The 20,952-nt window shown below is 42.1% G+C and overlaps 2 protein-coding genes across 11 annotated transcripts in view; one reads left to right on the top strand and one right to left on the bottom strand.

The window, feature by feature from the left end:
• Positions 1-1,447: 1,447 nt before the first annotated feature.
• Positions 1,448-13,514, bottom strand: chmp1a (charged multivesicular body protein 1A). 2 transcript variants are annotated; one of them, XM_054775282.1, is made up of 8 exons: positions 13,367-13,514; positions 12,491-12,510; positions 12,341-12,418; positions 5,460-5,606; positions 4,843-4,971; positions 4,579-4,772; positions 4,328-4,450; positions 1,448-2,881 (listed from the first exon to the last, which is right to left on the bottom strand). In XM_054775282.1, exons 1-8 carry the CDS (start codon positions 13,371-13,373, stop codon positions 2,860-2,862), a joined length of 720 nt encoding a protein of 239 aa, XP_054631257.1. In that variant the 5' UTR covers positions 13,374-13,514; the 3' UTR covers positions 1,448-2,859. The 2 variants fall into 2 exon arrangements, with proteins under 2 accessions (XP_054631257.1, XP_054631258.1); XM_054775283.1 differs by lacking the exon at positions 4,328-4,450.
• Positions 13,515-15,334: 1,820 nt separating this feature from the next.
• cdk10 (cyclin-dependent kinase 10) overlaps positions 15,335-20,952 on the top strand; it is a 56,569-nt gene continuing 50,951 nt past the window's right edge. For 6 of the 9 annotated variants that reach the window (XM_054775281.1, XM_054775277.1, XM_054775276.1 and 3 more), the window contains exons 1-3: positions 15,335-15,499; positions 15,926-16,154; positions 18,334-18,469. Coding sequence is in view for 3 of the 9 variants with exons in the window: in XM_054775269.1 (XP_054631244.1) it covers positions 18,800-18,866 (67 nt within the window). In the remaining 6 variants the exon portion in view is untranslated. Of the gene's footprint in view, positions 15,500-15,925; positions 16,155-18,333; positions 18,470-18,654; positions 18,867-20,952 lie in introns of those variants that run through there. The other 3 variants (XM_054775269.1, XM_054775275.1, XM_054775280.1) reach the window with 2 other exon arrangements.

Genomic DNA, 20,952 nt, shown 5'->3' with positions numbered 1-20,952 from the left:
ACATACTAAGAAAAAAACACTATCAGAAAAAGACAGGGGGGAAAACAATAAAAGAAGCTGCTGAAAGTCAAGCATAATATACACTAACCTGCAGGAAAAAGCAGATACTACTACTCACGGTGGGATACAAGGAATACCAGGCAACGCGAGAATGGGAATCAGGTGTGTGTAGAAAACAATCTGGCAAACAGGAAACAGGTGTGTTGCAACAAACGACAATAAGGTGGCAGCAGAGCAGCACCCCTTGATCCTAGCAATATCAATACAATCAATATGTGGATCGATACTAATTCATTTGAAGACAAGATATTTCAGTGTTAAAGTGGTTCCTCTGTGTTAGCCCCTACAATAACAACATCGCTATACAGTATGTTGGTCACAGCACATTGATGCTTTTACAAGTCCATCAGCTGCCTCATGCTAACAGTTCTCTGTTTACGATGCACAGAAAACAATCTTGTAACATTCACTCTTGTAACACTTGAAAACACTGTTGTACTTCAGCGTCTTAGTTTTTTTTGTTTTTGTTTACTTCAGCGTCTCTTAGCTCCTGGGTTGTTTTATAGATATTACTAATTGTACACTGGTGTGAAAAAGTGTTCCAAGACCAAAACCACTGCTGAACAAAAACAACATTAAGGCCAGAAAACATGTTGATGATCCCCAAGATCTTTGGGAAAATACTCTTGAACTTTTTGGAAGGTGTGTGTCCCATTACATCTGGTATTTCAGAAAAAGAACATCACAGCAACTGTAAAATAAGGTGGTGGTAGTGTGATGGTATTCAGGACCTGGAAGACTTGCTGTGATAAATGGAAGCATGAGAATGTCGGTACCCGTCAGCTGCCATCCGTCGGTGACCTCAAGCTGAAAGCAACTTGGGTTCTGCAGCAGGACAATGATCCAAAACACACCACCAAGTCCACCTCTGAATGGATGAAGACTTTGGAGTGGCCTCGTCCAAGTCCTGACCTGAATCCTATTGGCATGCTTCTCATGCTGGAAAGTGCAGCTCCAGTGTGTCTGAATGACAACAATCCTGCTAAATTCCTCCACAGCGCCGTGAGAGACTCATTGCAAATGATCAGTTGTTACTGCTAAGGGTGGCCAAGCAGTTATAACTTTAGGGGTTCATCACTTTTTCACACAGGGACATGTAGCTTTGCATTTAATCATAAAAAGTTTCATTTAAAAAGTGCATCAGGTGTTGAGTTGTGTTGTCATTGACAAATATTTACTTTTGTTTGATCTGAAACATTTAAGTGGGACAAACATGCACAAAAATAAGACATCAGGAAGGGGGCAAAGACTTTACCACACCAATGTATGTCTCACAATCAAGTCAGAATATGTTGAGGGCCAATAACCAAAGCAGCAGTGGGCTGCAGTATACATAACAACATGTCAGCATGACTGACGTGTGTGCAATAACACAGCAAACACTGCATTGCAGGATGGATGGAGGAAAAGGTTTTATTGGCATAACATCATCAAAGTGCTGCAATAATAGCCAGACATTGGAATACAAAGAGTAAAAGTACATCAAATGTACCACAGCCAAAAGAACTCAAGGACTGGCGTGTGGAAAGAAGGAAGCGTTTAACTGTCAGAAATGAATAAAGATGGAAGGAAAAGTGCGTATTTGAATGTCTGGAAATGCAACCTGCTCCAGCTTCTACCCTAAACAACCACGCTAAGCCTTTCATCACGCTGACTCTCCAACCACACAGAAGGGTAAAAAAATTGTCTTGGCTTGCACTTTTTCCTTCAGGCGGTGGCCAGGGACGTGTGTGCCCCCTCCCCTAAGGCACTCCCAGCAGGAAGTGTGTCATGAAGAATTGTCTCATACACACATCACAACAAAGACTCTTGCTCATCAATCTATCCAGATTTCAAAGTTGACCTCTGCATCGGGGGTGCCCAAATGCTTCCCACAGACACAAAGTCACCCATTTTGGATTTTGTAAACAGTAAATATGCCAACAACTTTGATTATGTTGTATTGCAACACCAACATGTTCAGTGCCACCTCCCCAAGACATCCCCACAACACGGGGATGAGTTCCAGATTCCACATGAGCTCCTGAAAGGGCCACCACATTCCCAGTATCAGCATTTCAGCATTCACATGTCATTTCCACACAAATCACCTTGTCTATGTAGTTTTAACACAACATTTTTGTTGGGGGGTAATGGCCCAGCCGACTTCGGGCGAGAGGCGAGCCAATGGCAGGGCACAAAGAGACAAACAAGCATTGCTACCTACGAACAATTTCCAATCTCCAGTGAACCTAACATGTTGTTGGAATGTCAGAGGAAGCCCCAGTAGCCGGACAAATCCATGCATGCACGCACAGGGAGAACATGCCACCTCCACACAGAGATGCCCACTGGGGATCCCCACCCAGATCTTCCACACGCCCTGACTGTGTGGCCAACATGCTAACCACCAGGCCATGGTGCGTATTCTATTGGACTTGTAGAATATGCTGCAGGCCCATGGAAATAATATGACAGGATGGTGTCAGAAGAGAGTTTCAAAAACAAGTTTGGTTTTGTGGAGGGCAGCCATGGTAGGGAAGGGGTGACGTTTAAGCAAACACTGCCACCATCTATTGGGCCAAAGCAAGGAAGAAAGCTGGGGTGAAATGAGATACTCAGGAGAATTCACAGGGAGGAAGAGAAAGAGATACACCTGAGGGATATAGGCGGACTTGTCAGGTAATCCTGTGTGCGTGTGTGTGTGTGTGTGTGTGGCTGTGTGTGTGTGTGTGTGTGATCACTAAGTCGTCCCTTAGGAGGAGTTGATTACAAACACCCAACGTTGTGCCTCCACCATAAGCCTGTATTGTTTGCCTCTCAGTTCCGTAGGGCCGCCAACCTGCAACATGTGGGAAACATGGCAAAGCTTCAATTAGTAGTCCACTTTTAAGAAAACGACAATGCCAAAATGTAACACTCAACAATGCAGGCACATTTGGAAATGTTGGCATTCCACCAATGGAAAGAAAACAAGATAAAAGTTGAAACAATGAGGGGATAATCATCGCTGTGATGTGTACTTATGTAAATAAAGTACAATAGACTACAGTACAGTGTTCCCTCGTTTATCACGAGGGATAGCGTCCCAAAACAGCTCACAATCAGTGAAAGTCGCCTACTTGATTGGTTTCCAGTCATTATTTCCAGTCATGTTTTAAGGCTGTAAAAGTCTTTCTAGGCGTTTCTCAGACAGGCATGAACATTTGTCTCACATCTCTTTGAATTTTAATGATCAACCTAGTAGGTTGGACACAAGTAGTTAGCCGACTCATGCATGGTTCACTCCTGACTGTGCCTTTAGCGTTTTTTGTATCCTTTGTATTCTCCTCCTTGTTATCCTCCATGGACCATTGATCCATTGATACTGTCATGGTGCCCTACAGACGCTACTTCTACCTTCCTTCAGCATGTCCACAAGTACAACTTTTTGTGAGATGGGGGCTTCCTCTGCCTTTTGGGTGCAGAAGGTTTTGTCGACGTTGAGGGTTTTGTTGGGGAGGAAACTTGCAACCATACAGCATTCAGAGTCACAAGGTTAGCAAGCACCTCACAAGGTTAGCTTGTTTGGTAGCCATGACCACAACAGGACACGGCACAACAATAGTCTACAGCCAATCAGGATGCAGAAGATAATGGGCGGTGCAGACAGAACAGAACTACAGAACTACAACACTCATCTTCCCACAATATAATTCTTCTTAAAGGGCCAGGCTTGGCCTCTCTGAAAAAATTAAGTACTAAAGCTGAATTTAAAAAATTGGTGAGAAAGCGAGTCTGCAAAAGATGGGGTGAGGGAACACTGTACATGACTTTTATGTTGATGCTAAAAAAACTCCATTTCCCATGATGCTTAATGGTAGCGATGCTGCTTTGATGTGATCTTAAGTAAATCTTAAGTAAGTTTGATCAAGTATAGAATGAGTACAGCTTCTGTTCGGACTAACACTGCGGCAGATGTTCAACTCCAGTGGAAAAAAAGAGTAACAAGTGATGCCGGGACCAGTGAGAGACCAGTATGTTGGACTGAAAAGTTTATAGTGTACGTAAAGCACTTCTGTAGTGACAGCAGTCTCACCACAGATTTGCTTATGTTTTACTCTTACGTGACACCACTAATACTGACACTTAGTATTTCCAGTGCATACATGTATTCGCACTGGCAAGTACACTGTCCAGGCAGTGGAGTACTAACTAACCATGCTAATCTTAACTGTCCGTGCTAGCTGCAATGTGAATATAAAATAGTCTTGTTTTGTGTGCATGTCGGTTATGTTGTGTTACTGACTTGTTGCTTTGTGTTTGATGGGCCTGCACACAGTCTGAGAAGGCGACCTCAGCAAATAGTGGGGTTCGAGCGCACAAGTGCCATGTAGCGGTTAGGATAGCAACACAACCGCCACCTGTACTTCTGGATGACAGTGGTGAGTGCTTTACTTATTGGGAAATTTATTATTCTAGACTAAGAAGTACTACTAAAACATTGTACAAGGAGTACACAGAGTGTTTTTCATTTCATAGTTTAGTGCTGGTCCTTACCGTCTAGAAAGTTGCTCTTCCTTCTCCTGGCTACGTGAACTCTCTGCACCCACAGAGGTAGCTCCTGCAGGCAACTTGTTGAGTTGGTCCATCACCTCCAGGCCATTCTCCTCTGCTATTTGGTGGATCAAGTCATCCACCTGCTCTTGTGGTGTGCTCAGTGTCATTGCTGAGCTCATGGAGTCCTCCATCACCTGGTGGCAGCGTTCCAAATCAGCTGAACTACGTCTTCAAGCAGAATGTGCGTGCTTGAGGAACACTTACCGAGGTGTGGACATCCAGGTTTTGGACTTGGCTTTCAAACTTATCCATGACAACAGAGACCTTTTGGAGGTCCATGGAGTTCAGAGCTTTGTCCAGGGCCTTGGTCACCTGGCTCATGTTTTTAGTCACCTGGAATCAAATACCACTTTTTATATCTTTCATTTTCAAAATGGGAGGGAAGTGTAGATCCTGCCTCCCTGGAGGTTTTGCCATGGCGTTCGGAGTGGGCACCGGGTCTCTCTTTGAGGCTGGCTTTAGGGTAGCTTTGTGGCTTTTGGGGCGCCGTTACGGTGATGCTGGTATTTAGGGTGGCTGGTGGGCTTTGGTGTGTTGAGGGTAGATGTTTGTCGTGTTTGTGGAGTGTCTGGTGCAGCTTGTGCTTCAGGTGTCCGAGGCAGTGGGGAGGTCCCACATGATGGACGCCATGTTTGTTTACAACACATCATCTGTAGGGGAAGCTTGATTTGCTCACCCTACAGTACAGTCCGGGTAATCTCACCTCATTCTGTTCATGATGGGAGCTATGTTTGAATGTGATGGGATTTACTGGTACGATGCAATATTTCCTCATATTGGTCTGATAGAGTGCGTGCCCCAAAATATTATGCTCAACTTACTGATTTCATTGTGACAGCCGTCTGCACTTTGGAGGCCACGGCATCGACTCGAGATGCCATACGCAGCCAATTCAGACCTTCATTTCTTTTCCGGATAGCATTCTCTGCATACACTCTGGCACATTCCACATTCTTCTGTTGCAGCGCCTGCAAGAAGACAAAAAGAAAGTTCTAACTTAGGCTAAACTCAAAACAGATATAAATAATTAAAAAGCATTAATATGATGATGATTATTGATGATGCTGTATGTTTGTGTTTTGCATGATCTATGATCAAATAAGTGCACCGTGGTTGACAAGAAGTCATTGATGAGTTATGAATTACTACTGCTCTAGAAAATGCATTACTCATGCTACCTTTAGGATTTGTTAGCGGCTTGATGATTCTTTAGTTTGGTGGTATTTGGTGGTATTTCTGCTGAGGCGAACGCTAACATTTGCTTGCAGGTGTTGTTCTAGTGATGATGATGATGGTGGTGTGACAATCAGCTGTGGAAGTCAAGATACTTTTAAAATGTGGTTTCTAAACTAACAGGCCGTGGCATCAAGACAACTTCCCATTTCAAGCTGAAATCCCTCAGTAGGAAGAAAAGAAAAGTGCAGCCCAGCCTGTCCGATACCAGAGCTGGAGCGCCCCCTGCTGACTAACATGAGGCATCATCAAAAGGACTGACGGAGGTCTGCAGCATTGCTGTGTGATTTACTATTACTGCCCAAAACCAGAGCCCAAAAACCTCGGCCACACGGGATGGCATTGTTTTGACCCAGTTGACATGCTTCAGTTACAAATAAACACCAACAACCTGAAACACACTGTAAATACGCTGACCTATTATGCTGTTTGGAAATAGCATAACAGGTAAGCGTATTTAATCTCATATCAAAAATATATGACAAAAGGTGGCGAGAAATACTTCAATATTGGATAAAGCTAAATTTGTTCTGAATGAAAAATCCCTCCACACTCTTTACTGTTCTTGTGTGGAGATATGTGGCAATCATTATAAAATAAAAGCAGCCTTCACTCACTCAATATACTGCAAAAAAGATAGTGAGGATCATTCATAATGACAACATGAAAAGCCGTTCTTTTTAAAACCACACATATTCAAATGTGCTGATTTAGTATTCTTTCAAACGGCTCAAATAATGCATCAAGTTACCCAAAAACCTCATACAGTATTCCTCTACAATAGAAGAGAAATATCATCTTTGAGGAAAATGAAAGTGAAAGCACTTGTATGCCAGAACTACACTGAAAAGCCACAGCATTTCCATGTGTGGAATGAAAAGATGGAAGGGATTGAGTAAGGAACTCAAACAATGTACAGAGATGAGCACATTCATAAACAATACAAGCAGCTGATGTTTGCTAAATACAAGGCAGAAGAGTCTTCATCATCACAATGATGTTCTGTCAGTCTCGTTTTTATTTTTAATTATTTATTATTACACTGATTATCATATAAAATATTATATGGAGCACAGGAAGTGAACAACATGTACTGTAATAGATGTAGAATAGATGGGGGGTAGGATTAAATAAGCTTTGCTTCTTCCTACTCCTTTTGGACATGTGGAACTGTGAAATGATTCATGAGATGTATTCCATTGGAACCTTCATGTTCAAATAAACCAAACCAAACCCAACCTCTAAATAAAAACACGTCAGTAATAATAGTGCCACACTGTAAATACAACAATCAACATCAAAGTGAAATAACAGCCCAGTGGACACAGGCAGTTCCAACAATTCCTGTCTGAACTGGAGTCTGCGCACGGCCAGGTGCTGGACTACACAGAGGTCCGATGGTTGAGCCGCAGCGGAGTTTTGAGGCGTTTTTACGAGCTGCTACCTGAAATAAAGGCATTTCTTCATTCAAAAGACACAATGGTTCCCGAGCTGATGAACCCAGAACGGAAATGGCACCTAGCATTTTTAACCGACGTGACAGCAATGTTGAACAGCCTTCACTTGCAGCTACAAGGCCAAGGAAGCTCATTTGCAACGTGTGTTCCCACATAGAAGCATTTGAGGTGAAACGAGGGCTGCTTTTGGAACAACTTCATCCATCTTCCTGCTACCCAAAACCTCTGTGGAAGCACTGAAAATGCTGAAGGTGGAGCTCGGTGTGCGATTCCGTGAACTACATGTTCATGTAAAAGATATCCACCTTTTCCAGAACCCCTTTGTTTCTGACATGGATGAAACCCAGCCTTCTTATCAGTTTGACTTGCAGAACTGTGATGTCCTGAAAGACGCATTCAAGCCTAACAGTCCCACTGACTTCTACGCCGCCCTCCCCAACGACACGTACCCTAACATTAAAAAACACTTTTTGGCAGCACATGTATCTGTGACCAAACACTTTCACCCATGAAGCACCTGAAAACTCCAATGAGATCAAGATTGACAGACCAATATCTCCATCAGTGTTTGAGACTGGCTATGAAAAAAATGGAAGCTCACATTGAAGTTGTCACCAGCCAGATGCAGGCCACAGGTCACATGATGAACATATACAGGTGAGCCTACTTTTCTGACGTGAACGAGCTGTTCTGAGGACAAACAAACCTGCTCTCCAACCATACTGGTAGTGAAATGTATTGTGTTGGGAGGTGTTCGGCTTCTTAGCCTGCTAGCTTTCTGCTTTTCATGATGAAGTTGATGAGAGTGCAAACACTGGTGTCTACAAGAACATTTATGTTCCATGGCCTTTTTTCTGTGAAAAACTTGAAAAGGGTAATTTGTTATTATGTATTTCATAAATAGTCTTATTTATTTCATTGATAGTGTTATTATTTATTTTCTGATGTTTTTTCTTGTCAAGATCCCAGAAAGGGTTAATATTTGGTTATGTGTGGCTTTCTGGAAAACATTAAATGTTTATGTTTAGGCACCTGCGATCGTCACACTGACCCCAGCCCCCGTCAGAGAAAGGAACATTTATTAGGCCCTCACAGGAAAAAGTTTGGGAAGCCCTGGGCTAGAGGGTAGCACTGGGATTCAGCCTTGATGGCCACAACGACAGGCTTTTATTGCACGTTCCAATTATGTCAAAACAGGCACAATAATAATAATTCTAATAATGACACAGGATACTATTATGGCCGTAACCTACGGCAAGCTAAAACTCAACTCTGAACTCCCGACATCACTTCCTGTCCTCCACACAAAAACACACAAGCACAAGTCTTATTTTCTCTTATCACGTGTACTATATTGTTAATAGGAGTGTAAGGTGGGGTGTTGTTTCGTGTCCAGAGGGCTCTAATCATGTTAAACGCATATTTAGAAGGTGGTAAACAGGTTTCCTTTGTCTTATTTTCTATTATGTCTACTATATTGGGTAATAGGAGTGTAAAGGTGACTATAGGGGTGTTATTTCATGTCTAGAGGGCTTTAATAATTTTTGTGGAAATTCAGTTATTAGGTTCGCGTCTGGAACCAATCAACCGCCATAAATGAGCGATTACTGTAATATAACTTCAATTGTAACATAATTTCCAATAATAATAATAATAATAATAATAATAATAATGATGAACTTCAAGTTTCTCCTTTTGGGATTATAATAAATATACAGTGATGTTGGTTATGCAAGAGTTATGCAAGAGTAACGCGTTCCTTTGTAACTTGCATAACCTCTTTTTTCAGTCACGAGTAATCTAAACCCTTACTATTTCAAAACCAGTAATCTGATTGAAGTTACTTATCCAAAGCCACTTTGCGTTACTGTTTTTCAACAAATAGAAAGCCATCATTGCCGCTGTGACGGCGGCGAGTCACTTGTGTCAACAACAATGGCGGCAGGAGGGAGCTCGGCTTTTGCTAGGTGGAAATACAGTCACTACTTCGAGTTCGTGTCCGACAAAGATAGGAATAATACGGTTCGTTGCACGCACTGTCCTGGAGACAAACTGTTCAATAACACAACATCAAACCTGAAGAAACATTTGGACTCGCCGCACGGCACAGTCAAGCTCACGGCGAAAGTTCCTACTGGTGGAGCAAAAAGGAGAGCTACGGGTGCAGCAGGTCCGACGCCACTCAAACAACAGAAACTGGACTTCGTTGGAAAATCAGTAAGTGGAGGGGAGTTGAAGAGGTTGGTTGCGCGGTACATCGTGGAGGAAATGTTGCCGCTGAACACGGTTGACACACCGTCGTTTCGTGCCATTATACAGAAGATCCCCACTACAGTACTGTCACTGCCTAGCTTCCTCACAGAACATCATCTTCATCCTATCTGGAGCACGAGTATGCTGAAATGGAACGTAATATCAAGACTGCGATGAATGATGTCGAGTTTGTGTCAACTACTGTTGATATTTGGACGTCGAATAACAGAAGTTATATGGGAGTAACGCTCCACTGGATCGGAAGATGCTCACTGGAGCGCAATAAGGCGGCCTTGGCGTGCAGAATTGGTGGTAGGCATACTTATGTTATTGGTGCCGAAATGAAAAACATTCACTCTGCGTATGGACTGCTCAACAAAGTAGTTGCAACAGTGACTGATAATGGATCCAACTTTGTCGAGGTGTTTAAAGTTCATCAGCCTGTCACAGCATCGGATGATGAGAATGAAACGGAGGAAGTAGTGTCCAATCCCACTGATGACGACGATGATGATGTCACTTTTTTAGATGTTTGGTTTGATTTAGTTTATTTGAACATGAAAGTTCCAATGGAATACATCTCATGAATCATTTTTTCATAGTTCCACATGTCCAAAAGGAGTAGGAAGAAGCAAAGCTTATTTAAGATGTGTCAAAAGTCCTCTCAGATGAGAATGAGAGTGATGGCCAGTTGTCTCTCCCCCCACACCACAGGTGTGCTTCTCACACAATAAACATCATCTCAACTTTTGATGTAGAGACATTTTTTGACATCTAAGCCAGTTGCCAAGGCTTTGTAGGGCTAGCATAGCAAAGTGCACAGCTCTTTGGACCAAATCAAGCAGATCCTCTCTTGCATCCGAAACAGTGGAGGAAATCAGCAAAAGAAAACTCCTGGTACCTACTTCCACAAGGTGGAACACCTTTTTTGATGCTGTAAGGAGAATTGCTGACATCCCCATGAGTGAACTGAATACTCTGTCCACCAAGCTGGGAGTTAAATGCTTCAAAGACAAGGAGTACCAATTCCTGCACGAGTACTGCACCGCCAATGAAGCCACTGACAGCTGCACTCGACATTTTACAAGGTGACTGTCCTTGTGGGACTTTACTACCAACACTTGAGGTTTTGATGCAGAAGACCCTCACTGTGAAAGACTTCCTTTCCAGAACAACTGCTGGCCTTCCAGATGCCATAGCACTGGTATGTTCTGTCATTAAACTAGTTCATGTTTATTTCATGATGCTTTTCATGATCAATACTATTGAGTGTCATAGAAAACATTTTAGTGTATATATAACAAAAAACAAAAACAATATTGAGCCCACATTAGTCATGTTGTGCAAGTCATTTAATGACAAATGTCCTTGTCTTTAACATCTGAATTATATTTTCAGGCTATCCAGACCCGGTTTGCTGATGTGCTGGATGACAAAGACGCCCTCCTTGCAGCTGTCAGTTGTCCAAAATTCAAGCTCAGATGGCTGAGAGATGCAGGTCGGAGGGACAGACTAAAACAACCTCTGACATTGGAGTGCAACAAAACTGCTCCTGCAACACCAAAACCTGCGGATGTGCCCACCACCTCTGCCGGCCGAGGTGAGACAGACTTTTTCAGTTTTGAGGCCGAGCCTGAGGAGACGTATTCAGCAGAAAAGGAAGTCATGGACTACCTGAGGTCAGTCTATGACCTTCAGGTTCTGCATCAATTTTCAAACATTTAAGTAAGTAAGAAGAGAAAAGAGAAAATAAGAAAATTTTTTGAAGTATAACACTCCAACCCCATCAAGTGCTCCTGTGGAGCGGCTTCAGTCTGGGAGGTCTGGTACTGACCCGTAGAAGAAATAGACTTTCTGACAAGAGGTTGGAGAAGCTTCTGTTAATGAAGAAGAAGCATTGGTGTGATCACACCACCACATTGTTTCATTCATAGCATGCAGTTACCACAGAAGTAGCAGAAAAATTGAAGCATGATGTTTCCCAGTTTTGTTGTGTATGACCACTCCGCTTCAGTGTTCAGAAAACTTAAATATGTTAAATATGTCAAGTAAGATTTTTTTTCCTTTTAAGTCAAGGAAGAATATTTGTTTCCAAAAGCAAGTTTAAGTTATTTGAAGATGTAGTCTGTATTCCTGTTTTATTTAAAAGTATTTGTGTGGTGATGCCAAGAAACATTATTATTACATTTTTATAAAACATAGTTAAGCTGATGGCAAGTGAGACTTTTTCTTCAATAAGAACATTTATTTTCGATTTTCTATTTAAGTTCAACTTTATATCCATTGCTGATGTTGCACCAATAAAAACAGTGTTCATAAGAGCTGTTGTCGTTCTGTGGTGAAGGGTAGTGTTGCAGGCAGCAGCTGTAAGTAACTGAAAAAGTAGTAAAAACTAGTAATGTAACTTAGTTACTTTCAAAATAAAGTAATCTGTAAAGTAACTAAGTTACTTTTTAATTCAGTAGTCAGTAATCAGATTACTCTTTCTTAGTAACTGTGGCAACACTGTGAATATATAAATAGATTTTTTATTGAATCATGTTTTGTTCTGGACTGGATTGTACATTGTATTACAATAAAAGTTTGTGTTGCTCTTGTCTTTGGAATGGGGTAAACTTTACAAAATCAGCAAGGGGTCACATACTTCCTTTGTTCTAGAAGTAGTTTGTCGCTCGTGCACGGGCCAGCTGCAGAGAACACTGCACATGCTGACGTCTTCCCGCTTGAATGCCACAAACAGCAACCATGACTTTGCTCACCTTCTTGACCTTTGCCTGCTCCTTTTCAGATTCTTTCTCAGCCTTTTTGGCCAGTCTCTCCAGCTGCTTGGAGGTGAACTGGGAAGCCAAGAGAAAGAAATGAAGCTGCTCTAATGTAGCAAATGAACCCTACATACTGCACTTACATACCTTTAACTGGAAAAGTGTTTCTGTGGAAAGGCAAGACAACATGGGGAGTCCAATATTAGTTTAGTACGAGTGTCCACACAATACACATGCATTTCTTTCCTTTTCAAAGAGGTTATGTTGACAATTTAATGGATGGCATGACGTACGAGCGCTAACCACACAAATATTGTGGATAGGACTGCAATCTATCTGTGGAGAGATTATGTCAATGTGTAATTTGAATACTTGGCCCTGGCACAAAACTGGGGCCAGAGTGGACTGAGACGAACTCCTACCCCTGGAAGTATATGGTATTCATCAGCTACTCATGTCTATTCCACTGTCACAACCTCGTAAATACTAACATCTTATTTGCATATTACAGCAGACTACTGAGCTCCTCACTCTCCTTGCCAGCCAGGGCGAGTTGGCTCCACTGCCCCGCTTCTTTCTACCCGCTGATGGCACATTATTCATTCATCAGCTTGCCTGAGGAGCAATCACATTTATTAATTGACTTTTCTTTATTACGTGCACGAATGCACTGTGGAGTGAGTGAGCGTGCCATGCTTTTCATTCATTTCTACTGAGCAAGCCACCCCAACCTCCATAACAAGCAAGGCGAGCTCGTGCCAAAGACAGTCACAATATGTCTACGCTCTCCTGGAGATGAATAAAGTATCTATCTATTATGTATGTATTATCTACGTATTGTACAGTAAACAGTAGTATTATTGATACAATGCTAATAAAATGATCTTTCTAGGCGTGACACAAATGTGATGTTATTGCGGAAATGTAGTCAAAAACAACATCCGAGCTTAACACACTCAAACTAACAAGCTAAAATGAGCATGATATGACAAAACAAAACATCATGGCGACCAGCTGGCTTACCATCCATGTCAAAACGTGTTGGTGCTGTCGCTGATAAAAACAAGAATATGATTTCACCGCAATCTAGCCTCTATTGCTTTTGGTTTTCGCTCGGCAAGTAATTTCGTTGGCATTTCCTGGTCCGGGAGAGACGTCACGGGGAAACGCCTTCTTCTTCTTCTTCTTCTTTTTTTAGTTTAATGGCGGGTTGCAACCATGACTTTAAAAGGTGCATACCGCCACCTACTGTACCAGAGTATGTAACATGGGCCATATACAGTATCTTACTTTATGCTAACTTAGATAATGAGGAGACTACTTATACTACTACTAATAATAATCCTAATAATAATACTTATAATAAAATATTATTATTCTATTATAAATATCTATTATATAATCCTGTGTCCTTCAAATATTCTATCACTGCCCTCTGTATATCTCTTACCCCCTCCCCACCTGTTCCTAAGATACCCTCAATGCTCCATTCCCTTCCTATCTTCTTCATTCTTTTCCTTAACGTTACACGTTCTTCCCTATATCTCTTGCAGTGTAGTAATATGTGTTCTACGTTCTCTATACTTTTACACTCCATACATACTTTTGATTTACATTTCCCTACCAAAAACATCTTGTCATTTAACCCGGTGTGATTGAACCTCATCCTAGTTAACACTACTTCCTCTTTTCTGTTTTTTCTCTTCACCCCTTGTGCACTGACAGATCTTTGTACTTTATAATACTTTCTCCCGCTACTACCCTCATCCCACCTATTTTGCCATTTCTCCATCATTTGTTTTTTGATTATTGCCTTTACTTCACCTTTACCAGCAGGTATATCTATAATTTCATTCCTTCTAATTCCCATTTTAGCCATTTTATCTGCCACCTCATTCCCCTCCACCCCTACATGTGCAGGCACCCAGGGAATTATTCGCTTTATTGTGCGACACTGCCGCCTAGTGACGATTGGAAATAGCTGATTTGAATGTACATCGTGTAAACAGGTAATACTTAAGTGCCACAGTTGATTGATATTTATCCAACTTTGAACGTCGTTAGGTAGAATTCATAATCTGTTGAGCAGTTATGGTGTACTTTTTATCAAATGTATCTATATGTCTCGTGTTTATGTAAAAGGTCTTTATCATTCATCTTAGATTACAGATAAATAATTTGATCATGAAATAATAATTCTACACAGGATCCTGCGCATACACAGAAAGAGTGTGCAAGAGTGTTCATTGACAACACAACTCAACACTTGATGCACTTTTTAAATGAAACTTTTTATTATTAACGGAGAAAAAAATCCGAAACTACATGGCCCTGTGTGAAAAAGTGATTATCCCCCTCCCCTGTTAAAACATAAGTGAGATGAATTGAGATCTATCGGTGTGGAAAAGGTTATAAAGCCATTTCTAAAGCTTTGGGACTCCAGCCAACCACAGTGAGAGCTATTATCTACAAATGGCCAAAACATGGAACAGTGGTGAACATTCCCAGGAGTGGCCGGCCAACCAAAATGACTCATCCAAGAGGTCACAAAAGACAGGCCTCAGTTAAGGTCAGTGTTCATGACTCCATCATAAGAAAGACACTGGGAAAAAACGGCCTGCATGGCAGAGTTCCAAGACCAAAACCACTGCTGAACAAAAACAACATGAAGGCCAGAAAACATGTTGATGATCCCGAAAGACCTTTGGGAAAATATTCAAAAGTTGAACTTTTTGGAAGGTGTGTGTCCCATTACATCTGACATAAACGTAATCATCCCAATCACACCATCAGGAAGGGGGCAAACACTTTTTCACAGCACCCTAACCTTCGAACCATAAAAGTTTCGTGGTTAGGCACATAACCCACAATGCGCATGCGTAGTGTTTTGCAGACATCCAGTACCCCTGCTACTGTAAGTACTGTAAGTAAGGGTGTACCGGCTATTGGAGTGTGCTGTTTAAATCCAGCGTCACTTCCTAATTAATCGACATGCACAGTGCACAGGATTAGTGTTAGCAAGACGGGCAGCGAGTGGCAGGCAGAGCATCCATGAGCCAAGGAATGCAACTGTGACATATGGTACAATTTGGGATGTAGACATGTTTGATGCCTGAAGCCCAATGGGGTCTGGAGCGAGCCAGAAAGAAGATTCAGGTAGGAACCACAGATGACACGTTGCATTGTGTTTTTATTGACTGCATGAGGAGTAAATGTATTGACCACGTGCAGCGCTATAAGTACTTGGGGTAATACAGTACATCATACTTGGACAGTATAGTTAGCATTGGTCAGCAGTAGAACTAGTGAATGAACCATAGCTAGCTACATTGTAAGGTTGCTATTGTAAGAATAGAGTTGTTCACCATGGCTGCTCTGTGAAGCATTATTACTGAACAAGTAGCACAGCTTGAACATGATTAAGAAATTAGCACAATCCTATTTGGAAGTTGCCGCTGGTCTTCAGACTCTCCTCCAATCACCCTTCCCATCATCCTGTGCAGATAAATAAGTTAGCTTGATAAGTTTGTAAATGCCAGCCCGCCAGGATCCAAAAATGACCTTTATTCCTCCCGCCTTCAGACACGGCCCCTTCCTCACAGGCCCAAACCGAGTCCTCAGATTCAAGCGACTGGCCCTCACGCCCACCTACCATCCTTATCACCGCACCGTCACGTGACGACATCTACGCCTCGCCATCCAACTTAACCATAGCTGATGCTGTCAAAGATCGGAGGCCTCCGTCACAACCATTTGTTGTTGGCAAAAAATTTATGCAAGAAAAATGAAGAGAAATCTCCTTCCCCCGATGGTAAGCACTGTTTACTCTTTCATATGCAGTGGGGCCAAAATGTATTTGGATGCCCACGATGGTGCAGGTTTTCCACTTCAGAAAACGAGAGAGGTGTGTAATTTTCATCACAGGTACATTTCGACTGTGAGAGACAGAATGTGGGGGAAAATCACATTTGATCTTTTTTTTACACAATTTTTGTATATTCTAGGAGCGTTTTTTGCCATTTTTATGAGTATCAAAATACAAAGACACTTAGCGCTACCACGCTAGATGTTGCATGCTAACATTAGCATGTTAGCAGTGCTAGCGTTGTAATTGTAGCATTTTTAGCCATTTTCATTAGTTTTAACATTGGCAGACAACTTAGAGTGGCCATGCAAGGTTTAGCATGTTAACGTTAGCATTGCTAACATGCTAATATGAATGTAGTAGCATTTGTGCTGTTTTCATGAGTAGAAACCTACATAAACACTATCATGTCAAGTGTTAGCATGTTAGCGCTACTTGTGTGAATACAAGCCATTTCCAACATCAAACTGTTCAACACGTTCAGGACAGGCTACCTGTTTTTGATATCACTAAAATTTTCGCTTCATGCAAATTTCTCAGTTTTTTCTAAAAATGTTGCAAGCTAACATTAGAATGTTGGCATTGTTAGCATGCTAACGTTAACCTAAAAGCATTTTAGCCGTTTTCATAAGAAGAGACTTATCTTGGTGCTATCATGCTATCATTCATACAGCCGTTTAAAATTTTGGCTGGTTTTCCGTGCCGTTTTGGCGCGCACGTCTTCGCCTCTTCTGCTGAGACACTTGGGACTTTTCTTTTTGTTTTCCCTTTCGTCCCTTCATTCAGCTCAAGCATTCGCACGCAATTTGTCCAGAAACTGTTCATCCTGTAGTTAAAAAAATGGAAGAGGTCACAGATAATCTTCCTCCTCCTGGGGCTCCACGAAAGATCTCGCCTCATGGGGTCCAAATGATCTTGCCAACGGTAAAGAATCAGCCAAAAACGACACGGAGGGAGCTGGTGAATGACCTGCAAAGAGCAGGGACCACAGTCACAAAGGGTACCGTCACGAACACTAACCCCATGCTTACAAAAAACACAGGCCCGGCCCGTCTTAAGTACGTCAGAGGCCATCTGATTGATCTAGAGGAGGATTGGGAGAATGTCATGCCATCAGATGAGACTAAAATTGAACTATTTGGTAAAAACTCCACTTGTCGTGTTTAGGGGAGGAAGGATAAATTGCATCCCAAGAACACCATCCCTCCTGTGAAGCACGGGGGTGGAAACGTCATGCTTTGGGGCTGCTTCTATGCAAAGGGACAGGAAGACTGATCGTCATTAACGAGAGGATGAATTTGGCAAAGTATTATGAGAATTTAAACAAAAACCTCCTTCCCTCAGTAAGAGCGCTGAAGGTGAAACATGGTTGGGTCTTCCAGTATGACAATGATCCTAAACACACCGGCCGGCAACAAAGGACTGGCTCCCTAAGAACCATTTCAAGGTCCTGGAGTGGCCAAGTCAGTCTCCAGACCTCACCGCTACAGAAATCTGAAGAGGGTGCTGAAAGTCCATATTGCTCCTAAACTTGCCGGATGTGCATGGAGGAACGGGCCAAGTAGTAGCACATGCCAACACGGGTCACAGTACAAAGTATGACTTTATTAGTGTCCAATGATTTATTTTCCTGTTCATTACACTCATAACTAAAAATCATCAAATGTGATTTTCTGGTCTTTTTCCCACTGCTGAAGTGTACCTGGGATGAAAACTGCACCCCTCTCTCATCTTTTGAAGTAGGAAAACTCGCACCATCGTTGGGCGTCCAAGTACTTTTTGGCCCCACTGTACTTTGGACTCTTTCTCTGCTGCTGTGCTCATTTCCTTGTTCGGTGGAACCTTGCTTAGCATCACCAAGCCTTTTCAGAAAGTCCGACTCAAACCCACAACTACTCAAACCTCTATCCATTTTTCCCACAGGAAATGCACGTGTATACTTTCACAGTGATAGTTTCACGTGCATATCAATGATGAATGGACATTTAAGCTTACACCATTGATGTCAAAGACACCATGTGGCAGCCACAGCAACATGGGCACCACCTTCTTGTTTTGCCATAACTTGTTTCTTGAATTCAGTCGTGTTTCTCACCTCAAGTATCTGCTTTTCTTTTCATCACAGCTGCAAAATAAGCCACATTGGAGCCAAAGAACGATGCAAAGGTGAGAGACGCTATTGAGTTCAAGAAATAACTCCTAGGGCTTGGGCTACCTTGCTGGATTTCTCTAATTTGGGTTCCAGGTCCATTACTACAAAAGTGAGTAGACCTTTCATATTTCTGCAAATACATTGGTGTGAAAAAGTGTTTGCCCCCTTCCTGATGTCTCATTCACGTGGATGTTTGTCCCACTTAAATGTTTCAGGTCAAACAAAAGTAAATATTAGTCAATGACACCACAACTCACCTGATGCACTTTTTAAATGAAACTTTTTATTATTAAGGGAGGAAAAAACATCCAAAGAACTGCAGGCCTGACTTGCCTCAGTTAAGGTCAGTGTTCATGACTCCACCATAAGAAAGACACTGGACAAAAACGGCCTGCATGGCAGAGTTCCAAGACCAAAACCACTGCTGAACAAAAACAACATGAAGGCCAGAAAACATGTTGATGATCCCCAAGACCTTTGGGAAAATACTCTTGAACTTTTGGAAGGTGTGTGTCCCATTACATCTGGCATTTCAGAAAAAGAGCATCACAGCAACAGTAAATAAGGTGGTGGTAGTGTGATGGTCTTCAGGACCTGGAAGTGATAAATGGAAGCAAGCTGAAAGCAACTTGTGTTCTGCAGCCCGATAAGCGTAACTTATCTTGTTTAACAGCTTTCCTTGGATCAGCCAAGAAGAACTGGGGCCCTGCAAGCTGGTCCTGAGAGGCAGATTAAAAGTCTGATTGGCTAAAAAAAAAAAAAAAGCCCCATTGCTAATAGTAACACATAGAAGCTGAAATCTGACTGGACACAAAATAACTAATACTCAGTTGAAGATTACATGTAGGTTAGGCCAGCAGAGAAGGTCTTGTTGGCCCTGATTGCATGGCAGTAATGGAAAATATTGCTAGCCTCACTAAAACGTCACACTTTTGGCACAATTTGGACATTTTCACAAGGTGCGTACTGACTTTTGTTGCCAGCAGTTTAGACAATAATGGTTGAGTTATTTTGAGGGGACAGTATGTTTGAACTGCAATAAAAGTGTCATATATTCAGGATTATCCCATGAAAAGATATCATAAAACAATGGCAGGATTGTGAGGTCCATTTTACACACTCCGATACACTAGGTCAGGGGTCGGGAACCTTTTTTGTTAAGAGAGCCAAGAAAGACACATATTTTAAAATGTATTTCTGTGAGAGCCATATACAACTGACAATACAACTAAATGTGTGCATTATTAAGCATGACCAACAATTTTAGAGTATAATAAGTCTCTGAATTTATTCTTTTTAATAACGTTGTTATATTGAAGCTAACCAATAATAAATACTGTAAAATACTTCTTACAATTAATGTGACTTCTGTGCTTGTGGTAGAAACTGGATGGATGGATTAAAGTGCATAAAGAAGTTTTATATTTTCAATGTTATTTTTAACACTGTGATTTCTGTCAAATGAAATTACGACAACAAATTTTTGTGTTAAAGCCAGAGAGCCAGATGCTACCACCAGAAGAGCCACATCTGGCTCCCGAGCCATAGGTTCCCTACCCCTGCACTAGGTGGTGGTATGCACCTTGAAAGTCTCTGTTGCAACCTAACCCTAACTCAATAAAGCAAAAAATAGAAGTCATGTCACTGAGCAATACGTACCCGGAACACAATGGGCTCACGTGGGTTCTACGCATGTGCACAACGCGTCTACATCCAGTCGCCTTATTTTTCGGCAGTCACATGTTAGGCATGTGTAATCTACGCCATCTGTCCATCTATTTTACAGCAGCAAGCAATATACACCCCCATCTAGTGTTGTGTGTTGAGAAGAGAGCAGGGCCCTGAAGTGGTGACGGACAGTTAAAAGCTGAGCCAAGTATGATGGAGCAAGTCCATGAATGGCCGTGAACACAAATAAAAGGACTTTAAAATGTATACTCGACTGTACCGGGAGCCAATGGAGAGAACAGAGAACTGGAGTGATATGGGAGTAGTATTTTGGAGTATTAGAGAAAAAGGGACGGGAGAAAAAGGAGGGGTGAGGGTGTTAAAATTGGGTTCACTGTGCGGTGAATCGGGGCTTAAAAAAAATGTACTCTGTTTTTCCTTCATTTAAATTCAGGAAATTCTGAGACAGCCATTGTCTGATGTCATGAAGGCAGCTATGGGGGGGGGGGGAGGGGGGTCTAGTGCCTTCTTGTCACTGAGCACTACTGGTAGGTAGAGCTGTACGTCATCGGCATAAAAATGAAAATGGATAGTGTCTGGAGATGATTGGACCCAATGGTAGCATGTATAGTGAAAATAAGGTATGCCCAAGGATGGAACCCTGTGGCACGCCAGAAGAGAGGGGAGCGGTTGTAGAGGAGAAGTCATGAATCATTACTGAAAAAGTCCTGTTGGTGAGATATGACATGAACCATTTCAGCACAGAGCCACGTAGGCCAACACAGTGTTCTAGACGGGAGATGAGGACTGAGTGGTCCACAGTGTCAAAAGCAGCTGGAAGGTCTAAAAGTACCAGCACAACAGAGTTTTTAGCGTCAAGGGCTGTGAGGATGTCGTTGTGTACTTTCAATAATGCGGATTCTG

The sequence above is a fragment of the Dunckerocampus dactyliophorus genome, chromosome 5 (genome assembly GCF_027744805.1).
Source record: "Dunckerocampus dactyliophorus isolate RoL2022-P2 chromosome 5, RoL_Ddac_1.1, whole genome shotgun sequence".
Taxonomy (NCBI): Eukaryota; Metazoa; Chordata; class Actinopteri; order Syngnathiformes; family Syngnathidae; genus Dunckerocampus; species Dunckerocampus dactyliophorus.
Note: the sequence above shows the minus strand (reverse complement) of the source record. Positions and strands in the feature narration are given on the sequence as shown.